This window comes from Habropoda laboriosa, unplaced genomic scaffold (genome assembly GCF_001263275.1).
Source record: "Habropoda laboriosa isolate 0110345459 unplaced genomic scaffold, ASM126327v1 scaffold212, whole genome shotgun sequence".
In the NCBI taxonomy this organism is placed as follows: domain Eukaryota; kingdom Metazoa; phylum Arthropoda; class Insecta; order Hymenoptera; family Apidae; genus Habropoda; species Habropoda laboriosa.
The window spans coordinates 1,908,077-1,934,052 of NW_017100509.1; the positions used below are offsets into that span (position 1 = coordinate 1,908,077).

General features: G+C 40.9%; 1 protein-coding gene across 1 annotated transcript in view; it reads left to right on the plus strand.

The window, feature by feature from the left end:
- Window positions 1-25,976, plus strand: part of LOC108576248 (dipeptidase 1-like) — a 153,536-nt gene that overhangs the window by 85,538 nt on the left and 42,022 nt on the right. The window contains exons 3-4 of the mRNA XM_017939207.1: window positions 16,346-16,626; window positions 17,365-17,521. Coding sequence (XP_017794696.1) covers window positions 16,346-16,626; window positions 17,365-17,521 — 438 coding nt within the window. The remainder of the gene's footprint in view (window positions 1-16,345; window positions 16,627-17,364; window positions 17,522-25,976) is intronic.

Below are 25,976 nucleotides of genomic sequence, written 5' to 3' on the forward strand. Positions count from 1 at the left end.
TTTTTTTTTTTTTTTTTTCATTCCTTCCTTTTTTTTTAAATCGCGAAAAAATGCAAAGACAGCCGTGGACTTAATCGGATACCGTTGATTAACAGAACGACGAAAAAACGGCGATTGGTAATCAAAAATGTTATTAAATACAAGTTTCGCGAATGCAATCACACGACGGTCACCAGGGTTTAATCCGCGCTCCCATTTTCACGGGATACCTTCGAATACCATTTTAATCCGCGTATCGAATCTACGAATATGTTTACACCCGCCGACGTAATGATTCTATTATTATTCTATCGTGGATATTTAACAAAAGAATTGAAAACAATCACGCGGTATCGTACGAGCGTGATTTCGAGCGTTCCGTGATTTTCTACAATCGTTGGATTTCACTGAAACCATTTTTGGTGTTCCAACCAGAGGTTCAACTTTCGCACACAATATTTTCCTTATTTTCCTTCGACGAATGCAATCTGAATTGTTTTTTTTTTTTAAATATGCAATTTATTCAAATAAATTCACACGCTTATGATGCTACGCTTAAATCTGTCGTGCCATAATTTACCATTTCTTAAATTACACTCAGCTGACGACACTTTCCTGTGTGTCGTACATTTTCTTTTATTTCCCTCGTTTCAACAAGCATCCGGAACATCCTCGATGAGACAACTACAGCCTTGCCACTTGAAAAAATATTTTTGCTTTGCTTTTTTCGTTTCATTGTCCCCGCGTAGGCAGCGAGAGGTTTCTGTGTTCGCTTAAACAACGAGCGGCAGTGCAAAATGAAACATAATGAAGTGCACAGTAGGCAAACTTTATTTGCATTCCATGGATCGCGTATGAAACAGAGTATAGCATATTGCATTCCTCGTATTTGACGGTATAACGCAGAGCGTACACCGTCCTCGTTCTAATGCACACTCGAAAGTGATAATAGCGTTCCTTCATTACTGTAAATATGGCGCCACCCGGTACCATTAGCGAGGCGAAAATAACCGCGTCGTTAAATTATACGATCAGATCATGAATAGCCCTTTAATCTCGTGAACTGTTCTGAAACATCGTTTGTTTATAATTGCGTTAACAGAATCGGGTCTTCCGGCGATAATTCTCGCGATTGTGAAAAAATGAGGAAATAGGATGGTTGATGAGAAAGTAGTATGGTTAATGTGGATTGCTTTTGTGAGAAAAGCATTTTTTTTTTGTAATTGGAAATTCGATTATCCGAACAATTTATCGAGGACTCGTTAACAGTTTGAACGTATTAAGCGGGATCGTCAATTACTGAGATAAAATGATGTTATTATTGTGAATTAATAACGATATCTCATTTCGGAGGTAAATATTGTAGTTGAGGCAATTTTGTACAACTTCGTTGTGTTGCTTTAATACGATCATTCTCGTTATCTTTCATTTCCTGCTCTGCGTAAATTCGTTTTAATGCACAGGGTGTTCTGTAATTGGCGATATTACCATAAAAGGGGTTAGGTTACTGGGTTACTATGACAGGGGTTGGGTTAGATTCTACGTGAAAAAATAAATCGAAAGTGTAGAATGAAATTTTTTTGTGGGAAGCTTAGTTTTTTGAGAAAATTGACTTGAAATGTTCGTGGGGCACGCGTGTATTTAATTTAAATTTAAATGTTATGTAAATTTAAGTGGACTGGTGACATAGTATTTCTGATTAAAGTATTTTTTAATTATTCAACTCTTTCTTTTAACTGCAGAAGATTGACCCATTTTTTCACGAAATGTGACATTTTCGCAAGAATCTTTAAGCTCAATTTTCTCGAAAACTGAGCCTTCTGTGAAAAAGTTTTGTTCTATATTTTTCATTTATTTGTTATTGTACAATCATCTCCCACACTATCGTGTCATTAGTAAAAAAAAAAAAAAAACAAACTATCTTGTGAGAAGTAAATGATTTCCCAATTCACGTTACACCGATAATGGAACAAGACGCAAAAATTTCCCCGAAAAAGTGGCGACCAAAGAATTTCCAGCAAAAATATCATTACACCAGGCCCTTCATACCAGAAAATCCTGAGTGTGATCTAAAAACGCGGTTTCCTAATTGTTGCACGCGAAGTGCTCACCGCCTCGAGGGAAACAACCAGTTCTTCAGGCACATTATTCCGCGGCGGTCAAATAAAATGGGACAAGCCAACTGCATGGAACAGCTTTATTCGCAAACTTTTTACTTAGTATACGATGTTCGCCCTTAGTGCCTCTACATTTTTGTAAAACACCCATCGGGCGCGAATGTATTTAAATTAAGTCGACGAGGAGCGAGGTTATGGCGGGGTTGTTTGCTCATGTTGCTCGGTTTGGCCACTTAGGCGAGCACTGCTGGTGAAATATTTACCCGTCACAATTAAACGGACTCTTATTTCGACACACACTGTCTCTCACCGGGTCGCGACAGCTTCTTCAAGTGGTTCTCGCGAAAACTAGCGACGTGCATTTTTCTTTTTTTTCCGTTTACATTCAGCCTTGTTCTCGGCGTTAATTCCACTCGAGCTCCGTTGCAGTCAAATCTTGAACGTTTCTAGGGATAAGAAATGGGAACGAATTGCGCTACAGGCTGTTCTATGTGACTTGAACGAAGCTTAGAATTTTAAGGAGTTAGACTAGCTCCCTTTTTTGACAATTTATTCTGAACTAACAATGACACTTTTTTGAAAAGAATTTGGTGTCGATGGTAGAAGCATGTGTGAAGAATATATACAAATTTCTTTTCAGTTTTCTTTTGTAGAGAAAATTGTGAAATCGAGAGCAAATCACGGAGTGTATCTCTGGATGGTAAATCTTATTTACCCTTTAACGCTCACATTTTTCTCAAGTCGAGGTGCCAGAAACTCTCAATTTTATATTTTTTGTATTATTTCTTAGGCGTACGGAAACAAGTTTCCCATTTATTTTTAACGCTGCAACTTACGTTTTTTCCGTAAAACAGAAAAGATAGCGCGATTATGGAAAGTGAAAGAAAATAATTAAACAAAGTTGCACTTTTTGCATTAAGGTTTCTCAAAGCAAAATTTTCCTGGTGGAATACTAAATAAAACTAAATTGTTCATCAGCTGACGAGGCATTACTTATTTGACTGGAAATTTTCCTCGCGACGTTCTTTTCTGTTTGCACCAATTTTAGAGAAGCGATCTGATCGAATTACACGAGACACCCTGTATAGAGGGGATTGCCCGGTTCATTATTCCTCGAGCAGATTAATCAAGCCATGGAGAGAACACGGGAAAAATACGTATCCAGAACGCGAGGATTGTACGTCTAAATAATCTTCGAAAATCGAGCGGGCTTGTTTACGGACGAACGCAAACGTTCTCCCGTGACGATGTAAATTGAAGCGATTTCCAGCCAGCGCGTCGAATTTCGGCCGTGTTTAAACTTATTTTATGCGTAAATAGGAGTCGAGCGGAGGTTGCATTGTTTAACGTCCAGAAAATCGTTCGTGCTCACGGCTCGTTCCGCCGATTCGACGATACGCCGCACACAAACGAGTCCAACTAAACTAATTAACATGAAACAGCTACACGCACCGCCTCTCTGGCCAAAGCAAACATGCAACTCTTGAAATAAAACATCGACAAGCAACCGAACGCGATTTGTCTCATTACCGGCCGACCAGCAGGGGGAAATATGTCATCCAACGTCACCCTATGTAAATTCGGTCCGGATTATAAAATGATGTGTCAGAACGTAGCATGTTCATGCGCGCGGTGATACAGAAACGGTCGAGGCGAAATTAAGTTTCGTGGTGCAAGGTGTGATCCTGAAAATTCGCCGCAGCTTTTCACCGTTCCAATGAAACTTTCTCTTCGAAGTAAAATTTATGAAAGTAACGCTCGATTTTTGCAAGAAAAATATGAGAAAGATAAGCTTAAGTTGTATCTCCAATGAAATCGACGTAGCGAAGCTACCATTCGAAAGGAAGCAGCGAACGGTCACGTCTCTCGAACTGAATCCAAGGCTAACGTTCACCACGACGAACGTGGGTCAGGAAGAAAGTCGAAAAGCGAGGGAAAAAGAGATGTTTAGGAGAGGAATGACACTGACGAAGGAGCAAGCGAGCGCGGGTAGAGATGAAAACAAGCAGGACTAATTTCTCGCCGACGTGGATCGTTAATCGCTGCAGAATTAAGAGAACGAGCAGACAGCCAGAGATAAAGACGACGGTGGAGGTGAACGAGGGTTGCAGGAGGCGTAGGTGGAGAAAGGAGAGTTGAAGCAACCCCCGTCCTGGCTCGTTTCCCCTCCTCTCTTCTTCACGTTCAACCCCTTCCAGCTATCGTTCTGTCTCGGCTACCCCCTTCGAGCGCCGGCGGCGGCCTTTGAATTTACGTCGAGGAGAAATTTATACGAAAACTTGACAATGCTCGGACTGAGTTCGCTTGGCTTTCAAGTCCTCTTTGGCCCTTCTTCTCTTCTGACGCCCCCCTGTCTCTCCCCGGCTCTCCCCATCTCTCCCCAGCTCTCCCCGGCTCTCCCTGCTTCTATCTCGAAGAAAAGGTTCCTGGGCTAGCGAAGAACCTAGACGACGCTGTTCCCGGACGGCTAAAGCCGGTCAAATGGCCGAGACGCATGAATTATAGCCGTCGAAGCATTATACGGAAGGCCGTTTACGACGATGCCATCTGGGACAGCGAGCTTCCTGGGGTCGACGCGGTCGCATCTCATCGGGGAAACTGCGCGACCGGCCTCAATGAAAACTATCGCTCGCGGTGTCGATAGTTCGCCAGAGTTCGCGCGCGGCTCTCGGAACTTTTCCGGCCGGGCTGTTTGATTTAGTATTTCGGGGACGCTACGTGTTCGCCGGATTCGGTTCTATTCTAGAGAGATATGCAACCGTTTTCCCACCCCCTCGGGCTTCTCAAGATATGGAAGTGTAATTATGGGGAAAGTTGGATGACGCGTGTGCGTTGAAAAATTGCTGGGATATTTTCTCGAAGCTTTTCACAGTGGTTCGTCTTGTACAACGATATACGGAGTTGTGTCATTTTATGGATCGATGTGAAAGTTCGAATTTTATGCAAAGATTCTATAGAGTGTCCTAGTTTTTTTCCCAGATCGAACTTCGTCGGTACGTTCTACGGGTATGAGTAAGAAAAAGATGATATATAAACATAGATCGTACGAGGCTTATAGTTAAAAAGTTGCGGGAGATCTAGGAAATGCGAAGGGAAAAATGACGTTACTTATGGAATAGCCGTCGTCGAAAGTCTGGTGAAAGTGGTTGAAGAACGTCCGCGATTCTAGAATTTTAATATCACGGTGGAAGAAGAGATAACGACAAATGAACACCACACGAATGCAGATACGAATGCGCATCAAGTGCTGACGAGGCATTCAAACGACTAAAGACGGAAGTTCGCGCAGCTGACGGATCAAAGCGGAAAGCCTTTGCCAGGCTTAACAGATTCGCATGGTTCTTAGTTCCATTAACTGGCAAGCACCTTCCAGCATACCCTGACCCCTTCCCATCCTTTGTGAGAATTGCAGACACTCGAATAAGATCGCCTCTCATATCCTTGTCTCCAATCCGGACACTTTAATCTTTGCTCTACTTTCCATAATATTGCCTCGCCGAAGGACAACAGAGGGCCCCCTTCTAGAAATTCGATGAAATTCACGGATTTGCAACTTCTCTCGAACAAGAGACTAGCTATCTGCTTTACAAGCTGCGAATCTGATTACGAGAGAAATCCCGTAACGTCGATCCTGATTAATTCGATAAATACATTTGCTTGTTTCGTGTTTCATACGACGATTCCTCCATTTCTTTGTCAATTTCTCCGGAATTTTACTGTCGAAATTAATCTATTTTCTGTTCTTTATTTGCGTCTTGAATTTTATCGGAGAATTCAAGGTTCGAGAAAAACTCAAGTTGGATTTATTTACTTTTTCGACTTTTATATTTTGAAGCAAAGTGAATAGAGATTGCAAAGATTCACTTGAAAAGTAATCGTTGACACTTTCACGTCTGCAGTCGATATTTCTCAAAATATTATTCAAAATATTGTATTATTCAGTATTATTACAAAAATATCGAATAACACCCTGATAAAAAATCGCGATGCACACAGTACACGTTTATAAAGAACACTGACGCGTTTATACGAGTTCCAAGTGGAGAAAGAGTTAACAACAGCAGTCACTCGAAATCCACCGTAAAAAGGAAAGAATGTACATTTCGACAAATATTTCGGTACTCGAAACGTCTCGGAATATTCGCGGAAAAAGTCCAACAATTACAAAGCGGATCACGATGCACAGTTGGTGCACGTGTTCGTATCAAAACGCCGTTGCGTTTGCGGGTCTGAATTTTAACTGGGTATCAAGGAATTATTTAAATTAAATTCAATCTGCAGCGTTGCTAATTCACATGGTATCTCGTGGCCGCGCAATTTTCGCTGGAGAAATTAAGAAACTCGTAAAAAATCACGGCAGGACCAAAGTTCGTTGGCCGTCAAGTTTTTCCCGGGCAAGAAAAAAAGGAGAGAGAGAAAAAAGGAGAAAAGTCACTTTGTACGCGGAGCTTTTTTTTTGCGCGCGCGCGGCAAAGTCCACGAGAGATGTCCCGCGGGTATCGCGCCGGCTGAACCGTCGGAACTAGTTTTAAAGAATTTTTAATTAATGAACCCGCCTTCGTAGAAACTCTATAACGACCGTAACACGCGGCCTTTAATAACTATTTACGACTCCGGCGTCGACCATTCCTTAATTACTAGAACAGACGACGGCCAAAAAACGAAGCCGTGGCGCGCGTAAACGGAAGTCGACGGGACAACGGGGAGAATTACCGTCGCGATCGATTTTGCAATCGGCCAACCTGCTTTAAGTAACCCTCAGACCGAGTAATTATGTCGTACCACCTGGTAAAACTCAATTGCACAGAATGCTCCATTAGAGTCGCGACTCCTAATTGTCTAATTTACCGTGAAAAATAAGAAACCTAACGGGGGACTTTTAAGACGGTCGTCGAATGAATACATTAATTAGCTCGGAAGTTTCTTTTTCGCAAGAAAAATCTAGCTAATCCATGTTTTCTGTGTGACAAGTGTGAAGAATAAATCGGTCAACTGATACGTGAGATAATAGGTATACGGTTGCGTAAAATATTAGGTGATGAGTTCAAAAAACTTTTGCTATTTATTTAGCAGGTGATTCTGAAGAAAAAATGTCGTATGCACTATAGGTCTGTTTCGCTGCGTTATTCAGCATATGCATTTTTTATGCTTGCTTCGAGAGCAGAGATGAGTGCTTTCTAACGAAAACAAAGCTTGTGCATGATATTCAGTATACGTTTTGGATTTCATTTGGTTAGTTTGATAGTGTGCACTGTGCCTTGCACTTTTTCTAATACAGAATATGCCGATATGACGTTCTTATGCAGTTTGTGCAATGAGGCTAGTAGAGCTGTGATAGCAAAGTGTCAGCAATGATACCCTGATGGTACAATTCATTACCGTTCTATTTTTTAAAATGTCTCTGCAAGTTTCGAACACTATCTGTGAATTAAGTAATCTATAGGTCAAAAGTAGAATCACTGTTTCACTGTAATCACACGCATACTTAATAAAAGAAATCTTCTTTCCGACATAATCGATTAACGAAGCGAAACAGACCTATAGTGTACCCGACATTTTTTGTTCAGAATCACCTGCTTAATACGTGAGCGAAGTTTCTCGACCGTAGAACGAAGTTTATCATTTCTTCACTGGACACCCTGTATAATACAGTAACTTCGTCAACGTTCCTCTCGAATTTTCGCGAACTATCGACGCAACTTCTCCACGTTGAACGCTGCTTCAATCCCGGAAATAAATAATGGACAAATGGACGTGTCGATGCGTAAGAAAATAAGTCAACTTCTCCTCGAGAGTTCTCCGAACAAACGACGCAACTTCTCCCCGCGCCGATACGCTGTTTCAATACGGAAAGATAAATAAGCCAGCACGGTTGTGTAATCGTGACCCAATAGTAGGTACGATACCATAATTCTAACTTTAAACGCGTCTCAACCAAGATCGAGTATCCAACGCGGTAGATAAAGCTCGGACGCGCGGGAGTTTCCGAAATTTCAATTACTTTTTTTCATCCCAGACGATCGTAATTTTTCGTGGATCCCGCGGAACCAATTGCCAATTCCGCTACCAGAATAGATATCGAAATTGGTTCCGCATAGCGTAATAATTCTGATTTATAGCGACCGCGGTCCGTGCCTGGGAAAGAAACGGCAATAAAACGCCGTCCGCGTTCCAACCGGTAACAACGTTACCGCGGCTGCTTCATTTTCAGTCGGCACGATTAACGCGCTTAATTAATGCACCTACTGCTTGCCACGGAGTCGACGATCCAACGGGAAACTCTTCGACGATTACCGCAGTCGTAAAAGTGTTCTCTGCTACTTCGATATTTTATTTTTTTATTTTTCTCGCTTTCGTTTAACCCTCGGGGAAGGCGAATGGTTTTAGACGGACGCGGGAGACGAATGCGGGGTTCATTTTTACCCGTAGCAAAATTTCTGTTGTTGTTAGATTCCGATGTTTAGTAATTTAAAGAAAAAGAAACAATTCTATTTTAATAAATTTTGTATACGAAATCTTACAAGTTCTGAAGCACTTATTGTTAGTCGGTCGTAGCGATTCTTCTGTTGGGCGCGGGATGTTTAACTGCTTGCTTTTACTAAGCTTCGTAGGTCTTATTCTGGGGTAGTGGGAGTACGGAAAGGTCCGACGGTTTTGGGGCTTGATGAGTATGACTCGGGGTTGGTAAATAACAGAGTATGACTCGGGGTTGATGAATAAGGTAAAAAGATAATTGTTAGGGGTTACTAGGCGGAGGATATGAAATGTGTCTATAATATCTTATTCATTAACACGTTCCGTGCTGGACCGATTTTCGGTGACTTTCCGTTCACGCCGCGTGGATCGTATGCGTCCCACATTGTCGAGACTAACAGTTTTGCTTTTCGCCCTATATGTCTTCCAATATTTATAAGATTGCAAAAATCATTGTTATCGAGAAAAAGGTAACGTATAAGATACGCTATAGAGCAAAGGAAAAATTTTTGTTTTAACAAATTATCGCCGTAGTTGCATAGTTTAAGTTAGCGGAAGGAAAAGGCCGAAATATCAGATGGCCTGAACGGAAAGACCAGAGTGGGGCGTATGCGACCCACGCGGCACGGAACGTGTTAAAGTGTACAATCTTACATTGTTCCTTCATACGTTCGCAATTAGTATTTTGGATTGAGTAATTTTCATTTATTAATTTGGCAATTTTTTAATTATCCTACACACTAGAATTGGTTACTTTAATTCAAGATGAACATTAAGGGTATTAAGATTGAAATTGAACTTGTATTAATTCCATGTGCATTTTGTCTTAGCAACGAAGTCTCCTTAATATAATAATTATTAGATTTCACATTCTTCGTAGTATTTTAGATTAAGTAATTTTAATTTATCAACTTGGCAATTTTCTGATCACCCTACGCGCCACAATTGGTTATTTATTTGTTCAAGATAACGTTAACGGTATTAACAATAAGATTGAAATGGACCTTATATTAATTCCATCTGTATTTCGTCTTAACAACGCAGCCTTCTTCTTCACATTCTCTAGTACCTCTGATTAGCGAGTATCGCCTCTGCACTTGATATCGCTGGAAGATCTCAAAGACGAAACGACGCCGACTAAACCTGATAAATTACGAAGCAACCACGTTCTTCTCAGCCACCTGTCCTCCAAGTATCATAATTCATAGCGTCCTAATTATTTCATTCGAATTCAAGAAACCCTTTCCAACGTGCACCAGCGTGACGGGATTGAAGGTATTTAACGCGTGTCTTTCGATTAGCCACTCTCTCTCCCTTTCTTCCTGCATCTACACCAACGTTCGTTTTTTTTATCTCATGCCGAGAGACAGCCGCCTGTTTTTCTGCGCCGGCCAATTTTCGGGTGTGCAAACACGGCCCATTGTCATGGCGCACGCGCCCTTTTCCTCCAATTCCTCCGTCTCGCTCTCGACGAATAACTCTAGCAACCCCTTTCTCCCTTTCTCTCTTCCTCCCTCGGGACCACCCCGCATCCGATTCTCTCCCGTGCCCGTTCTCCGTCCGATTTAAATATGCAAAACGACTTTTTTCTTCGCCACCGCGGCTCCTTCCCTTGTTTGCTCCACCGCGCCCACAGGAGTGGGGCGTGTGCGACCCACGGGGCACGGAACGTGTTAAGGTTAGAGCGGTATCTAACATTGTACACGGATTTCAAGAAGGAATTGTGTATAAATGTATATACATATGTAGTATCGGGACCTCCATACCCAAATAGGAAACCGACAAGGGGGAATAGAGAAGGAGTAGTTGGCGTAGTGCGCAAAATCTCAGCTTGCTAAGCCTAAGGTCTCGGGTTCGATTCCCACTGAGTCCCTCAAAATTTTTCCGTCGGTTCCTATATATATTTGATATTTTTCTTGTTTATTTACATTTGATACGTAAAATAGGTGTATTTCCTGTACCAAACGTGTAATCTGAGCCGCTTGACTTTATCGCTGTCGAGTCAAAATAACCCTGCATTCGTCGTACGAGGGGTTAATCAGGCGACAACGGTGATTAGCGTTGCGTGTAGGAGGAATTCGACAGAAGTGTGCTGTGGAAAGTTTCTCCGAGAATCGTGAACGAGAGTTTGGTGCGTTTATTTCTATACTGGACTGTCGACGCTTTGGCAAACGAGGCGAAGTTATAATTGTGAACAATTATTGCGCGGCAATTATTTTCATTCTGCCTTAGACGAATGGGAAACGCTGACACAGTTCGCGGGACGAGATAAAATTCGAACGGCAAAGTGGAATTCTGGGACTCACTAAGTGTGCGAAGTTGAAAGACAGAGTGTGGTATTTTCGAGGAGAATTAGCATGCGTGAAGCTTGCTAGGGACACTTTAGCGAATATAAAGGAAAATTAAGATCCAAAAAATAATTATTCAATCTAGAATTTTGGGATATAAAGAGTGTAAATATTTTTATCGATACGCATTACTGGTCAAAAATTTCGGATTCTCTGCCAATTTACAGCAATGCTTAATCTTCTATTAACCCTTTAACTCAGACTCGACATAAGAATTTTTGCCTTCAGATATCATACAATGATGAATTATAAATGATAATAAACCATTTTCTTATGCATTAATATTACATCGACACTTAGTATTTTATAACTAATATTACGCTGAAATATTGAAACAAAGGGAAACTACATGGTACCGCCCGAGAGTGACCAAATTTCGCGCGGATTAACTGGACTATTTCGAGCGCAAAGGATTAACTTTCATTCTCCTGACTCAAGTGCACAGTTGATCATCCAATAAGCGCACTTTTCAAAATTTTCTTTCCTTTTCCATATCCCGTTACCCTTTCTACCACCACAAAAAACTCGTACTAAAACTTATTTCCATACGCCCAAAAAATAATTCAAAGAAATGCAAAATTGATCTCACATGCCGCATCGAATCAGAAAAACATACCAGCGTTAAAGGGTTAATTTCCCGAGAACAGAGTACAACATGTTACACAAAGGTAACACTTGAAGGAGCACGAGAGCGATGTGAAGAGTATCACGCGAGATCCATCGAGCTACACAGTGTCGACATGGAAAGACAGTTTCGTTTCCCCAACGAAACGTCGCTATCTACCGAACACCGATCGGTTGGACGGCCTTGGACAGGGAAGCACGAATGTTCGAACCGCGGTGAAAAGGCGGAAGCTGGTGCTCTGTACGTGATGTCACATCGATGCTGAATATTCCGGTCCCCGAAGTGTGCACGGAGAATTCCATGGCCCCGGCGGCTTCTGTCGGCGAAGTTTCATCTTGTTCCCTCGTTAACGCGTGGCGATGTGCCAGTAACGAGGCGGCAGAGAAAGGAAAGAGGGAAAACGGGATATCGGAGAAGCGCACAAGAGAGAGAGAGAGAGAGAGAAAGGGTACAAGGACGGTCACACGGGGTGACGAACGAAGGAGAACGCCAGGGAGTGTAGAGAAGGAGGATGAGGAGAACGAAAGTTCGAAAGTCGAACGACAGTTTGCAGCTTCGGCCCCGAAAGATTTCGAAATGAGCGCATTATCGCCGAGCTGATGGCCTCATCTGGGTATTATGCACTCCGGGATATTCAGGAAATAATCGACTCCCTTGGGTCGCCTCGAGTCGAACGAGAAAGCGGCTGTTTTATTATGATCACCTGGGAATAATGGGAACGTTAAATCTATAGATGAAGTAGTATGTTAGAGGGGGGAGATTCTCGTTTTAATTTTGATAATATAACGTTCGTTTTCCAAGTTTATCTACTGGTCGTGACGGTGATTTATAATTTCCTACGAATGGTTCGTGGTGCTTTTCACGGAAATGACGGAAGAGGTGAAATTAAGTAGAAAATGTTTGAACAATGTAATTTCAAAAATGTGTATTTAGTCGTAGAAAAATGACCAATGACTACGATGACTAATTACTTCGTTGTATTTCGGGTAACGCTGCTCGCACTGGGTATTAGCGAGTTCTAGATATTTTGGCAATTTTTATCTCATTAAATATGCATTTTCTATGCTATTGTGGTGAGACACTTTTTGCTTCGTTTCACCTCTTGTATGACACAATCTCCCTCGAAGAGACACTCTTTTTTTCAACAGGAAAATTTTAAAACCGTACTAGAATACGGAATAATAATTGTACAATCACTCATAATTCGTAAATAAGTACGAGATAACTGTGTTCCACTTTGAAACAGAAATTGAAACTCTCTAATTTACAATTAAAAACGAATAAGAATTTTTCATAACCAACTACTTTCTGTTCCTCCTTGCAAATCTGAACGCGACGCATTTTAAGTTCAATACAAACATAACGGTTCAGTTAAAAATGAATAATCCCTCGATAAATAAATTATTGTTTTCTAAGTATTTTTCATCTTTAGGAAGTTAACAGATACAATTTTAATATACTCCCAACAAAGAATAAAAAATAAACGAGGACTTGAATTGTGGATCACGCCGAGAATTCAGTAGTACAAGTCGATATTCACAGATCCGCCGCGTTTAAGTTGTGTACTTCTAAATTATTATTGTATTAAAGTATTTTTTATCTTACAAGGTTAAGAAGTTAACCGATACAATTTCAATATACTCCCAACAAAGAATAAAAAATAAACGAAGACTTGAATTTTGGATCACGCCGAGAATTCAGTAGTACAAGTCGATATTCTCAGATCCGCCGCGCGAAACGTAGGCTATACTACTTAACTTCGCCAAAGCTTACCAAACAATTTTTTAGCATGCACCACGCTAAATTTTTCAGAGCAACTCAACACGAATTGCACAAACACACGGCACGTTCATTTATCTAAAAAATATACAGGCTATCGGAAGCTAAAACAATTACGCGAAACAGGAACAACCGAGCACGTTCGAAAAATATCGACGGATCTGAGCTGCGCAGCGAAATGTGTCAATTAGCACGCCCCACAAACTCTGAATTTATCGATGCAGAAGATACGATCGGTTACAGCGTGCTCGAAAACCGCGCATATCAAACGATGATCGGGCGCGTTTAAACGATTGTTTACGGGAACTTTCCGCGACCGCCGGTGACGTTAATAACATTTACTCGGCGCGGAATTCCTTGTTAACGTGCCGTAACATCGCGCTACACCGATAGTTTATACGAAATTTTACAACGAAGCCTCTCCCCCGTAGATCTGTCGCAATTAAACCTAGTATGTATTCCGCTACGCGATACGAAATAGCGTTCGATCAATTAAAAACAGAGAACGAAATTTCATGGAAAACGAACACAGCTGTATAGAAAGTGCCTCTGGATATCGCCTAAACGAATCGAATTTCCCCATTAGCTCTCCTGTAATCCGCACGTTGAATCTGTAATTTACACACACACTGGAGCTTTTGTACAATTTCTTCTCGCAAGAACTTCTCACACAAGAGAATCTTTTCGATCGACGACCACCACGACGACGACGATTGCACATTGCAATTTCAACGAGTAACTACTGCTACACTACACGCAATCCACCCCCCATTGACGCCGGATATAACGTTTTTTCTTCTTTTTTTTTTTTTCTCTTCATTGCGGAAGCGAGGAAGTTGAAAGAAGCTGGCACTCGGAGCAGCAGCAGCATCGATGAAACTTTTATCTGGCTGACGTACAACTCGGTGTGTCTCTTTGGCCGTGTGTATACGGGAGCGGCGAGTTTCCTGTATTTATGGCGCACAATAATGCGGATGCACAGGGATGCGAAGTTTCTAGTGGATCGCGTATGTGGAAGAAACCCCGGAACTGCGGAACGAGGGGAATTCGAATGAAACTGGGATTTCCTTGCCTTCCGCGGTGTACAATGCTACCCTAAACTGGCCGAGTTATACCGACGGAATTACCTATGCGGTGAAAGGACCGACAATTTGTGCGTAGAACTCGATGGCCCTGTTCGTCTTCCCCGCGGAATTCACGAGCCTGCAGTAAGGACGGTTGAAAGTGTTGGTCAGAGCTGATTTCGGTTGAGACGAAACAATTTAGGTTGTGAATGGGGAAAGGTGAAGAGATGATCGAGATTAAATTGATCGAGAATTCCTTGATTCGGGGATTACTATAATTGCACCCTTTTTGGGGGTGCAAAGTACCTTTTTTGAGATTTTAGTTCATTCGTTTTGAATAATTAAAATTGGTTAGGAGGAGAATTTTGTGAAGGAGGAATTTTGGTATTAAGTGAGCCTTCGTTTGCAAGCAAAAATTTTGGTATTAAGTGAGCCTTCGTTTGCAAGGAAAAGTTCCTTACGAAATACAACGACATTTTATTGGCAAATTCAAACCGAAAGAGTTCACTTTCACGTCTCATAAATAATTATGAGATTGTCCTCAAGGGTTAAGTGAGCCTTCATTTGCAAGGAAAAGTCCCTTACGAAATACATTTTATTAGCAAATTAAAAAAAAAGAAAACAGAGTTCACTTTCGCGTCTCGTAAATAATTATGTTCTCTATACAATTTCTGAAATATTCCCGAGAATTCTTATCGACGATCCTCAAAATTTCAAGAAAAGTCTGAAATTTATCAAGATTAGAAGAGAGAACTGGGAACACAGAGCTTCCCCGTGTGCTACATTCAGCGAAATGTTTTTCCTCAGATAATCTCAACTTCCCAGTTCTACTACGGGCCCTCCATTCTTTCTGTCATTTCCATCGCCACCTCCGTTCTACTATGATTCCGCTACTTTCCCGGAATTACCATGTGACGCTTCATAAATACAAAACTGGCACGCGATCGTACAGAGGGAAAAGAAACTCTCCGCCTCGTGTCAGACAGATAGAAGTTTTGCTCGCCAGCTAAGGGTGTTAGTGGATGGTGGAGGGATTTGGAGACACGCGTGGAAAACCCACCGCGGCGTTACTCTACTTTATAGGAGTTAGGATAAGTACGAAGAAAAGTTCCACGGTGTCTGCAATGCGTCTCGGTAGCGTTCTGGAGGATATCTCTGGTTTGCGCGGCGGTGTTGCTTCCGTTGCCGTATTTTCTAGCAAGAGACGTCTTACATCTGCTGTTCGTCCGACCACCGGTTAGCTAGCTTTGTAATTCACTTTTTAACGGGTGGCTAATCGCTCGCTAACAACTACTTTCGAAGTTATCGTTGCGGAGGTTTCTGGGGGGGTGAGTAAAATATTGGAACGTTTCGTGAGCATTGCAGTTTACTTTAGCAGGGTTCAGTATCAGTGTGTCAGTCGAGCACTGATGAAGTGAGTTCGAATCTTTGATGCAGATCTGTTTGCTAGAATCGTATTTTCGTATCTCTAAATTTGGAAAAAGAATTTGTTGAGGAATTATCTGAGGCGATTGTCTCTGTGATGAGAGATTAGTGCAATGTTTTCGTGTGTCTATCTCTGGAAGAAACATCTACTGGGAATTTTTTTAATTTGTAACTTAATTTTGACGAATCTTTTTAATTTTGAGAACAAATGACCTAAATTCTTCGATTTCCTATAAAATATACTCGCCTATTCCTGAAAAAACGACTTCAGATCTGCGGATAAAATCGAATGCATAGAAATAATAATTTTTTCGTGTGTCCATCTCTGAAAGAAAAAGCTACTGCGAATTTTTGAAATTTGTAACTTAATTTTGACGAATCTCTTCAATTTTGAGAATAAATGACATAAATTTTTGGATTTCTTATCAAATATACTTGTCTATTTCTGAAAGAAGGACAACTTCTGATCTACGAATGAAATTGAGTACCTATACAGCGATAATAATTTTGCAAAACGGTATTTCCTGTTAACAGACGACGTGCCTAACAGAACTGCCAGACGTGGCACCGTGCAACGGCACAGTGCGACTACCACCGACGTGCGAGGATTCCCCGAGCAGCGGCAGCAGCAAAGATCGTAGGGAAGAGAGTCCTCGCAGAAGATGCCGAGTATTAGCGCCCATCTTGCTCCTAGTGGGGGCTCTGCTTCTCGGTGGACTTTGTCTACCGTTGCTTCTACAATCCGCGCCTGTCACGCATCAGCAGAGGCTGGACGTGATCAGGAGGATCCTCACTGAAGTGCCTCTGATCGACGGGTAAGCTGGCGTTCTTCTTAAATAATCGCGCAAGCAGAAAATACCGAGGCTTCGATTGAACGTTAAAGCGATCTTCTTAACGAGTAAAAATTACTAAATCGTGACAAAGTAGGAGTTCGTACAGGGTGGGCCAAGTGAAACATTCCGCCCTAAATCCTAAATGAAATGAAATAAATTCTTTTTTCTGTTTTTCCAAGATCCATCTTACACATTCCAACATTCGTAATAACGTGACCCTAAAATGACCCGAGACTCTAAAATTTTTGATCAAACGTAAAACTTTCTTTCATTTTTTCTCATTTCTTCCACTGAAAAGAATTTATTTCCTCGGTACATACCACCGTAGCTATAGAAGACAATTAGGCTGCCGATTTCACGTGGCCCACCCTGTACATCCAAAGAGAAGTAAAACTCTCGACTTCCAAAAAATACAATCACAATCGAGATAAGACCGAACACAGTTCCACAGAGGAAATCATTCTAGATCGCAAGTATACCACGTCGATTCCAACTGTTTTTCCCAACACACCGCTCCTCGATTAACACAAACTTCCCATCCCTGTTCATAACAGCCCGCGACAGGCGGTATAGAAAAACTCGATAATCCGCGAGGGGAGGGAGAAAGCAACCCCCGAAAAAAAAAACAGAAAAAAAACGTAGCAATTTAGTTTACCGGTAGGTAGAGCTTTTGTACTAAGTAGCTCTTCACGGAACGTTTTCCACGGCTTTGTTCCCCAGGCACAACGATTTGCCCTGGAACGTCAGAAAGTTCGTACACAATCAACTCGGCGAGGTCAATCTGAGCAGCGATCTCGGCAGAGTTGATCCTTGGGCTAGATCAGACTGGAGTCACACAGACATTCCTAGATTACGTGCTGGTCTCGTCGGTGCACAGGTGAGCGTGAAATAATAGACCCTCAGATCCAACCCCTTAGCTTTTTCAGTCATCTCTAATTACGATTTCAACCGTTCACGTCGCCCGGGATCCACTCGCTTAATTATTTCAATCCGACTTAACATTATTGTTTCCTGTTTTAAACAAACTTCGCCGGCCTTTGTTCGGGAATAACTGTCAGCCAACCTAAACGTCTAACTATGTAAGCCAGTGACTTTCTCTGTACGAATATCATCGTGGTCCAGGAGAATCGACTCCTTTTTCTTTTGTTTTAGAATGGCTGTGTTGAACGAAAGTGTCTTATAGTAATTTTAGCAGGAAATTTGTTTTTTTTTTTTGAGATAGTCATTCGAATGATATCGAAGGGATTTGGTTACCATTTTAACGGCGATACGAAAGTCATTGTGATCCAGGAGAATCAACTCCTTTTTTTTTTTAGAGTGGCTGTGTTAAACGAAAGTGTCTTATGGTAATTTCAGTAGGAAATTTGTATTTTTTTTTTTTATTTTTGAGGTAGTCATTCGAATGATATCGAAGGGATTCGATTACCGTTTCAAAGTCCTGGAATCTTCGATGGAAACTATTCCGGCGGATTTGAGAAGGAACGATATCGGTAAATCCGGTGCAAGTTTATGCTTAACCCTGCGTGGGTAGTCCAAGTGCGCATTCAATTAAATTTAAAGAGAAGCTGTCGAAGTATGAAGGGAAAGGAGAAACTGTGTTGGGAAACATTCGGGATGTTAGGAGGCAAATTGAATAAATAATTAGGGTCAGTCTCGATTGAAAAATTTCAATAATGCCGAGGTGTTTAATTGAAACGATCGATCACGCGTCTGTTTCGATGTCTGTTTCGTCTCGTATACTTTTAATTACTCGCCGAGCATTCGGAAAGGGGGAGAGGGTTGTTTAATTCTAATTTGATGGAAATATTCGCGATGACGTTGTGAAGAAAACGTGTAGATCGTAAAAATTCACGTGTTGTAGTTTTAGTACTCGCGAAGGCACGCGAAACGTATCGCTGATAGAAGTAGAACGTAATTGACAATTGTGTTGTTTGAACTTAATTGAGTTTAATCAAGAACGCAGTTAATTTATATTGTCGATTTTAGGGGATGCATGATTTCACGGTAATTCGACAACGTAATGTACAATTTTTGAGCGGACAACTCGAATGTCTGTTTCTACAAGGTGTCTAGAAAATTTGTATTTGGCGAAAAATAAAAATTATCTTGGAAACAACTTCCGTACATTCGTTGATGCACATATTAAATACTGCAGGAATTTCTCAACATGAAGAAAGTGAAATTAAATAATCATTCGATACACATTTTTAGAAATTAACATTCCTATCGTGTGTTCACTGAAATCTCACTAATGAATCTGAGGGAAATGGGAAATTTAAATGTAAGTCTAAATAAATTGATCCTCTTCGATCTGGGTTTGTCAGATCCCTCTAGATTAACCCAGGGTTAATTGTGTCATACTTAAACCTACTGTACCCATCTTCACTATTTCATATAATAATAACAACGGAAAATTATCATAAATAACAGAGGTATTCCAAGTTTCAACCTCCTCCACCTATCTTCACTATTCCATACAGCAACGCCAACAAAAAATCAACAGAAATATCCCAAGTACCTCCTACACGCCCAAAAGACACGGGTCAAAAATGACCCAGCACCCTCAGGTAACAATTAAACCAGCACCAAACATCCCGTCAATTAATCCTGCCTCCCCAAAGAAGAAGAAGAACTCTCTAATAACTCCAGATCCTGTCTGCATCACGTATCTCCGATAAATTACGATCGTTGAAACGGGTCAACAAGTGAGCACTAACTCCTATCTGACCCAGAGATCCTGTTCTTGCTATCCTGGCAAGATATTGGCAATCGACAGATATGGATAGGTCTGGTGTACGAGTGTCACAGAGGTACGATGGATAAGAAGAGAAAGAGAGAGAGAGAGAGAGAAACGACGAGGCATCTGAACCCTACATACCAACGTGTCTGATCGCTGTACGTCGTCGAACAGGAACCGATCGTTGCTGTAACTCGAACCGAGTATTTTTACTCGTCCAGCAGAAAATGGATTCCTTTGATCACACGTAACGAGACGGCTTTTAATCTGATTCGAGAGATAGCTAGCCTGATATCTACTCCCCCCGGAGGGATCTTCAATTAGTCAATAGAGCCTTGGTATAGAACTGCCACGAGCTTCCGACGATTCCCAACCTGCGTCTGTGTGTCGCGGAAGTGCCTCTTTTCGGCTTCACTTTTCCCAGTTATCCCCGCGTGCTTCCCCCCGCAGGTCGAATGCACAACTACCTCTCCGGTATTTGCCAACAGATTGGAACCGATGTACCATCGACAATGCTCTCTCTCTCTCTCCACTTTGGTCGTCGCGTTATCAGTTATAACCTTTTGTTCTCGAGCCGGCGTGACACCGGGACCGTCTGAAATTAAAGGGATCTTCTTCCACCGGCGGTGGTATGGACATATTTGTAATTAATTCTTCGAAAACGAAGATTCGATCGAGTTCTCCGTTAATGGAAGAATTAGATTGTTACTTTTGTGCCGCTGGAACGACGTCGTGTGGGATCTTTTGATCGTTGATAGGTTACTTGTTGGGGACTAATTGCTCGATTGGGAATACGTCGATGATGTAAGTGACTGTGTGTTAGAAAATAAATAGATACTCTATCGTGGTTCTTTTTTTTCTTCTTCTATTAGGCTGCGAGTTTTATAATTTAGATCGATATTTTTGGGGATTTTTTTTAAATTTGAGGGAGGAAACGTAAGAGACTTCTCGTTTCACAATATTTTTCAATTTTTTTTGGGTGGTAGGACCGTTGTCTTTCCTTGAATTTTCATTAAAATATTTTTCACTTTTGGCGCGAACTTATGGGATGACCTAATTAGTAGTTTTCTCAATTTTTTCCGCTATTCTCTATTTTGCATTTTATATTTTGTAAAAAAAACTTGTGTAAAAGATTGTGTAAGAAAACAAGTACTCTTTCTCTTCTGTATTACTAATTTTCTCAACTATTTTTTCGATTCATTTACAATTGCGTAACTAAGTGTTAAAAAACAAGTTCTTTTTTCTTCGGTGTTACTAATTTTCTCAACTATTTTTGCTACTCTCTATTTTGCATTTTTTCCTGTTTTCTATTTGCTTACGATAATGCAATTGAACAGGGGTACGGAGACGAACGATACAGAAAGCAACTGATTGGCAATACCGGTACAAAGAGAAATATTAGAAAACAGATTGTACACACGGTTCGTAATTCAAATGGTAATAGCGGGGCCGCTTTGATTTGCAATTCGCAGACAGTACGATAGTAGTTTTCGAAAGGGCGAACGCGTAATGTTCCCCGTGCAAGAAGAACGTGCAAGAATTTCGAATGCGTTCGACAAAGGAAAGCGCCGCATTTCCATATAATTGACTTCTCCCCTAATTATGAAGTCCGTCAACGTACATTATCGAGCCGGTATATCTTGCACAAACTCCCTCAGAAAACCAATTCAATCCTACGAATTGAATGCGGGAACTCGATGGATTCACCATTGTAATCACCCTTTTTTATCCAGACCGCGGGACCGGTTCTATTTGCATGTGGTTTTATACAAGTTTCGTTCTATTCGAAGTGGTATTAGTTGAAGAAATTATTGTTGTTCGTTACGAAATATCGTACTTAACGATGCTGCTTGATGGTATCAACCTATTCGACGAAAGTCGATCGATAGACACTGTTAATATCAGTCTGAATTTGATGTATAATAATAACGTTTCACAAATTATTTAAAAAAAATTGAAATGCATATAGCGAATAATGCGAACCTTAATTTAATTAACCCTTTCGTTTCTACCATCTGTATGTCTGTACTTTTATTTTTTTAATAGTCACCTACGTTTTCTATGTAGTGTTTAAAAAAAATCGTGATAACAGTATCATGAGACGTTTCCAACGAGAGCTCTTCCAATTCCATAATTGAATCGTGTGATGTTTAATCGCAAATTGATAATCCAATAATCGACTCGAAATAAGGCCTAGAAAAGCATGATAACTATACCACAAGACGTTTCCAATGGAAGCTCTTCTAATTCCGTAATTGAATCGCGCGATGTTCTAATCACAAATCAATAATTTAATAATTGACTCGAAATGACACTTAAAGAAAATCATGATAACGATATACCACAAGACGTTTTTAACGAAAGCTCTTCTAAAGAGGTGACCAAAATTCATAATTGAATCGTACGATGTTCCAATCACAAATTCATAGTCCAATAATCGACTCGAAATAATTTCTACCGAAAGAAAATCGTGATAACACAAAACGTTTCCAACGAAAGCTCTTCTGAAAAGCTGCAAAATCCACAATTAAATCGTGCAACGTCCTAATCACAAACTAATAGTCCAATAATAGACTGGATATGATAGCCAAAGAAAATCGCGATAACAATATACCGCAAGACGATTCCACCGAAAACTTGTTCCACAGACCCCGATGAAAATCCATAGTTAGATCGTGTGACGTCCCGATCGCAAATTAATAATCCAATAATCGAATCGATTCGCGGTGACAGAGGAGCACGAGACCTTCGTACACCGCAGAATTTGTGACCATCCGCCCCTTTCCCTTTTCCCGTGGCCATTTCCCTCCTTCCATCGAAGCCCCAGGAGGATATTAATGGTCCTCTGGGCGCGTTCCATGACAGAAGCAAGCCAATTTCGATCTGGATCAATGACGACACCATAATCAGCAAAGCCCTCGGCAGAGCCATTCACTTAGTCCAGACCTGCTGCGGGCAATCGCGCACTAATACTGTTCTACCGATGCCTGAACGTCCATTTCGCTCACTCGCCCCCTTTATACATCTCTCTATCTCTCTGGAAGCCTCTTGCGTCCTCCCTAGTTCCGTTCCCTATATCTATATTTATCACTGTCCCTCTCAGCGCCACTGTTTCACTGTCTATCTCCGTTGCTCTAATTTCACGGCAACATGTATGTGTATAACGCGAGCTTATGCCACGTTCGAAATATCGTCTCTATCTACGTCCGTCTGTCTTTCTCTTTTCCTCGTCGCCATGCTAGCTGGACTGTACTTACATTTGAGATTAGGTCATAGATTAGATGGCGCGGTGCCGTATCGAGTGAGACTGCTCCTTAGGGAGGCTGGGGCTAAGTCGTAGGGAAATTCTGTTAAGGAACTTCGGTATTGCGCGTGGAAAATGCTCTTAGCTGAGCAGAGAGACATGGAGAAAGGTTCTCTAGGATTTTTAGCCTGAACAGCTATCCTTTTTTTAGAAGACTTAGAAGAGAGTCTCTTTGGTACGTGGCGGTACTCGAAAAAACATTCGACACTTAAATTCGCCCTTAAAGATGAGAGTAATCAGCATATTTGGTCAAAATTATTTATTTTCTAAGATTTAAGGCTTTACACCCGAAAGCCTCAATAATAATTATTAATTATCTTCTTAAATAATATTAATATTCGACAATATTTGGTCAAAGTGGTCTGTTACTTTTTATTTTTCAAATTTCTTGTTGCAAAACACAAAAATACGTGTGGAATACTTTTTTGAGATCTATCATACACTAAAGTTTCATCAAAGTCAGTAATTACTGAGCTTTCTCAATAAGATTGATTAAAAAACGACAAAACTTCGCGCTTAAACGACACAATGTCCCAATATTTTTTTGAGAGCTACTATACTAATCAAAGTTTCGTCAAAATCAGTGATTATCACTTGGGATGTTCCCTTACTATATCAACGTTACGATTCTCATTTCTCATCAGGACTAATCAAGATACTTCAATCGAAACACTTTCACTGAGCTTTCTCGATAAGATTGATAAAAAAAAAAACAAAACTTAGCGTTCAAACGACACAATGTCTCAAGATCCTTCTCCACTATCATTTTTAATTTTAGAAGGAACCCCTAAGGTGAACTGGACGTATAATCGAACGTAACGATAATGCAAATTTTCTCCGAAAAATCGTTTCTCAGAAATGTAGGAGAATTCGACGCTAAATCGAACCTAACGATCAAGCAATTTTCATTCTTCTCTCCGCTCGAACGGCACCGGTCGATCTTTCTCCACGCGAAATGTTTGCCTGGCCCCGATAGCAAAGCATTCCAAGCGATTAGTCATAATGGTCCGGCATAATGGTCCAAAGCCAAGAGGCCACGTACTCATTACGTATTCGGCCTGAGCCGTGCTGCATTCGAAACTTCGACAAGTTTGCGCCGGTACTGTTTGGACTTGGCGGAGCAGGAAGGAGGCTGGCTAACGACTCTGCTAGTGTCAATGGGCCGAGAAGCTTGAGGAGAGAAACTTTGCCTTTCGATTATCGACACGATAATTACGCGGGCTTACTTACGCGGGATCGCTCACCACTTGCTGCCTTAATGGTTCCATTTCACTTCTTCTCTTTTTTTCAACAAATCGTGTACTAGATTTTCAACAAACTTCCTTTCCGCTCGATACCCTATTCAATCTTGTGCTCGACTTTTAATAAAGGAGAGATTTAGAGCGGTGATTTTATTTCGGGTTGTAGGTGGGTTATTACTGATAATCAGAGGCAAAGTTTGGGAATTTTTTTCAAAGTGACTACTGAATGAAAAATTTCAATTTTATCCGGAGATATAGATGTAAGTTTCGGATTGTTTCTGGAATTTTTAGAATGTGAAAGGGTTGTTCGATTCCATACCTGAAGGGAGGTTGTTATCACTGGTAACTCATAAAGTTTGCGAATTTTTTCACAGGTAACTACTAACTGAAAAATTTCAATTCTTTCAGAAGATACAAATACAACTTTCAGCTTGCTTCTCGAGTTCAATTTTATGCCTGACTTTCAATAAAGAATAAATTCTATTTTATATTACAGTCAAGTTATTACCGATAACTTCTTAGTATTCCTGGTGACAATTAAAGGCAAAGTTTGGGAATTTTTTTCAAGGTAACTATTAACTGAAAAATTTCCATTTTTTCTGAAGATATAAATACAACTTCCAACTCGTCTCTGAAATTTTTAGAAAGTGGAAATGTTAGAAAATGGAGGAGCCCAAGCGACGAACCAGGAACAATTCAAAATGACGTTATTTGTAAGCATCAACACGCGTAAGTCGTATCGACTCGGTCCACGCGCGTAATTACCAAGCTCTAATCAATAGTTTCTGATCACCATAGTAATACGTAGACTGGTTTGCGTTCGAATCAAAGGAGCACCGCACAACAATCCGTATACGTGGACTGCTAATGGGAAAAATTCTCTGGCCTCGATTACATCGCTGTATCACAATTTAAAGTAACTAAACCATCGAACTTCGCAAAGCTACATTTTATTCCACCTATTCAAACCATTTACCGAACATTCCAAAGAAAATTTCATTTACACAGCCAGAGACACACGGTGGAATTGAAATGTGGGAATCTGAGATTGCCGCGATCACGAACGATCACGCGTATCCCTTCCGAGCTTCGTTAATTCGACATTGAAAATCGCCAATGGGAAAAAAGGTGAAATTTGATTGTACGAGTGACGAGAAAGCCGGGCGAAAGAGATGGCACGTGTCGATACGTCAATCACAACGGAGATCATTGGAATCCACCCTGCATAACATACACCTCCCCCTTTATGCCTCTCTTCGTTCATCGGCGAATAGGAAACGCCGTGGATCATACGGGTGTTCGGTTCTCTCGCGACTGACGCGACGTGAACAAAATTTTCCACGAAATTATTCAATTATATATTCCGCCGGACGATAAACTACCGAAAACGTCAATTTACGAGCATCCGGTCGAATTATTGCCTGTCTGTTAATTGCAATGCCACGGAATTTCGCCGGTTTAATACCTCCGCGTAACCGTGAGCTCCGATTGGACAAACATTTGGAACGCGAGAAATGAAGTTCGGTGAAATTTCCTTACGTTTCGAGGGTTTTCTTCGATACTGGACCGCTTGGAAGCCAAAGAAGTGTATGAAATTTATTTTGTTTATTGTGAAAGCTAAATACCGATCGTGTGCTTTGGTACTGAAATTGGAGGATTGTAAAAAGTGGAGTTAGATACTTTGTTTATTTTTTCTGCCTCTGATATTAGAACAAATTTTGATATCCTCTGAAAAAGATAGCGAGATCAGTCCTCTGAGATAAGTGGAAGTTTCGTTGATAAAGAGAATTTCTATTATTGTCACTTGGTAGTACTGTGCCTGAGAGCCAGGGTGACTCAAGTCCAGAAAAAGAAAAAGACATCAGTATTATGGTTCTAGCAATCGAATAGCATAAAGTTCCCTATAGCTTCAATAAACTAAAGAAAAGAAGTATTAAGACAGTGTATACGACTCAATTTTGAAAAAAAATCGAGGTAAATTGGGGACCTTGCAGCTCCATTTTTACCGACTTCGAGTAAATTCGATATAATATTATAATTAATATAAAAT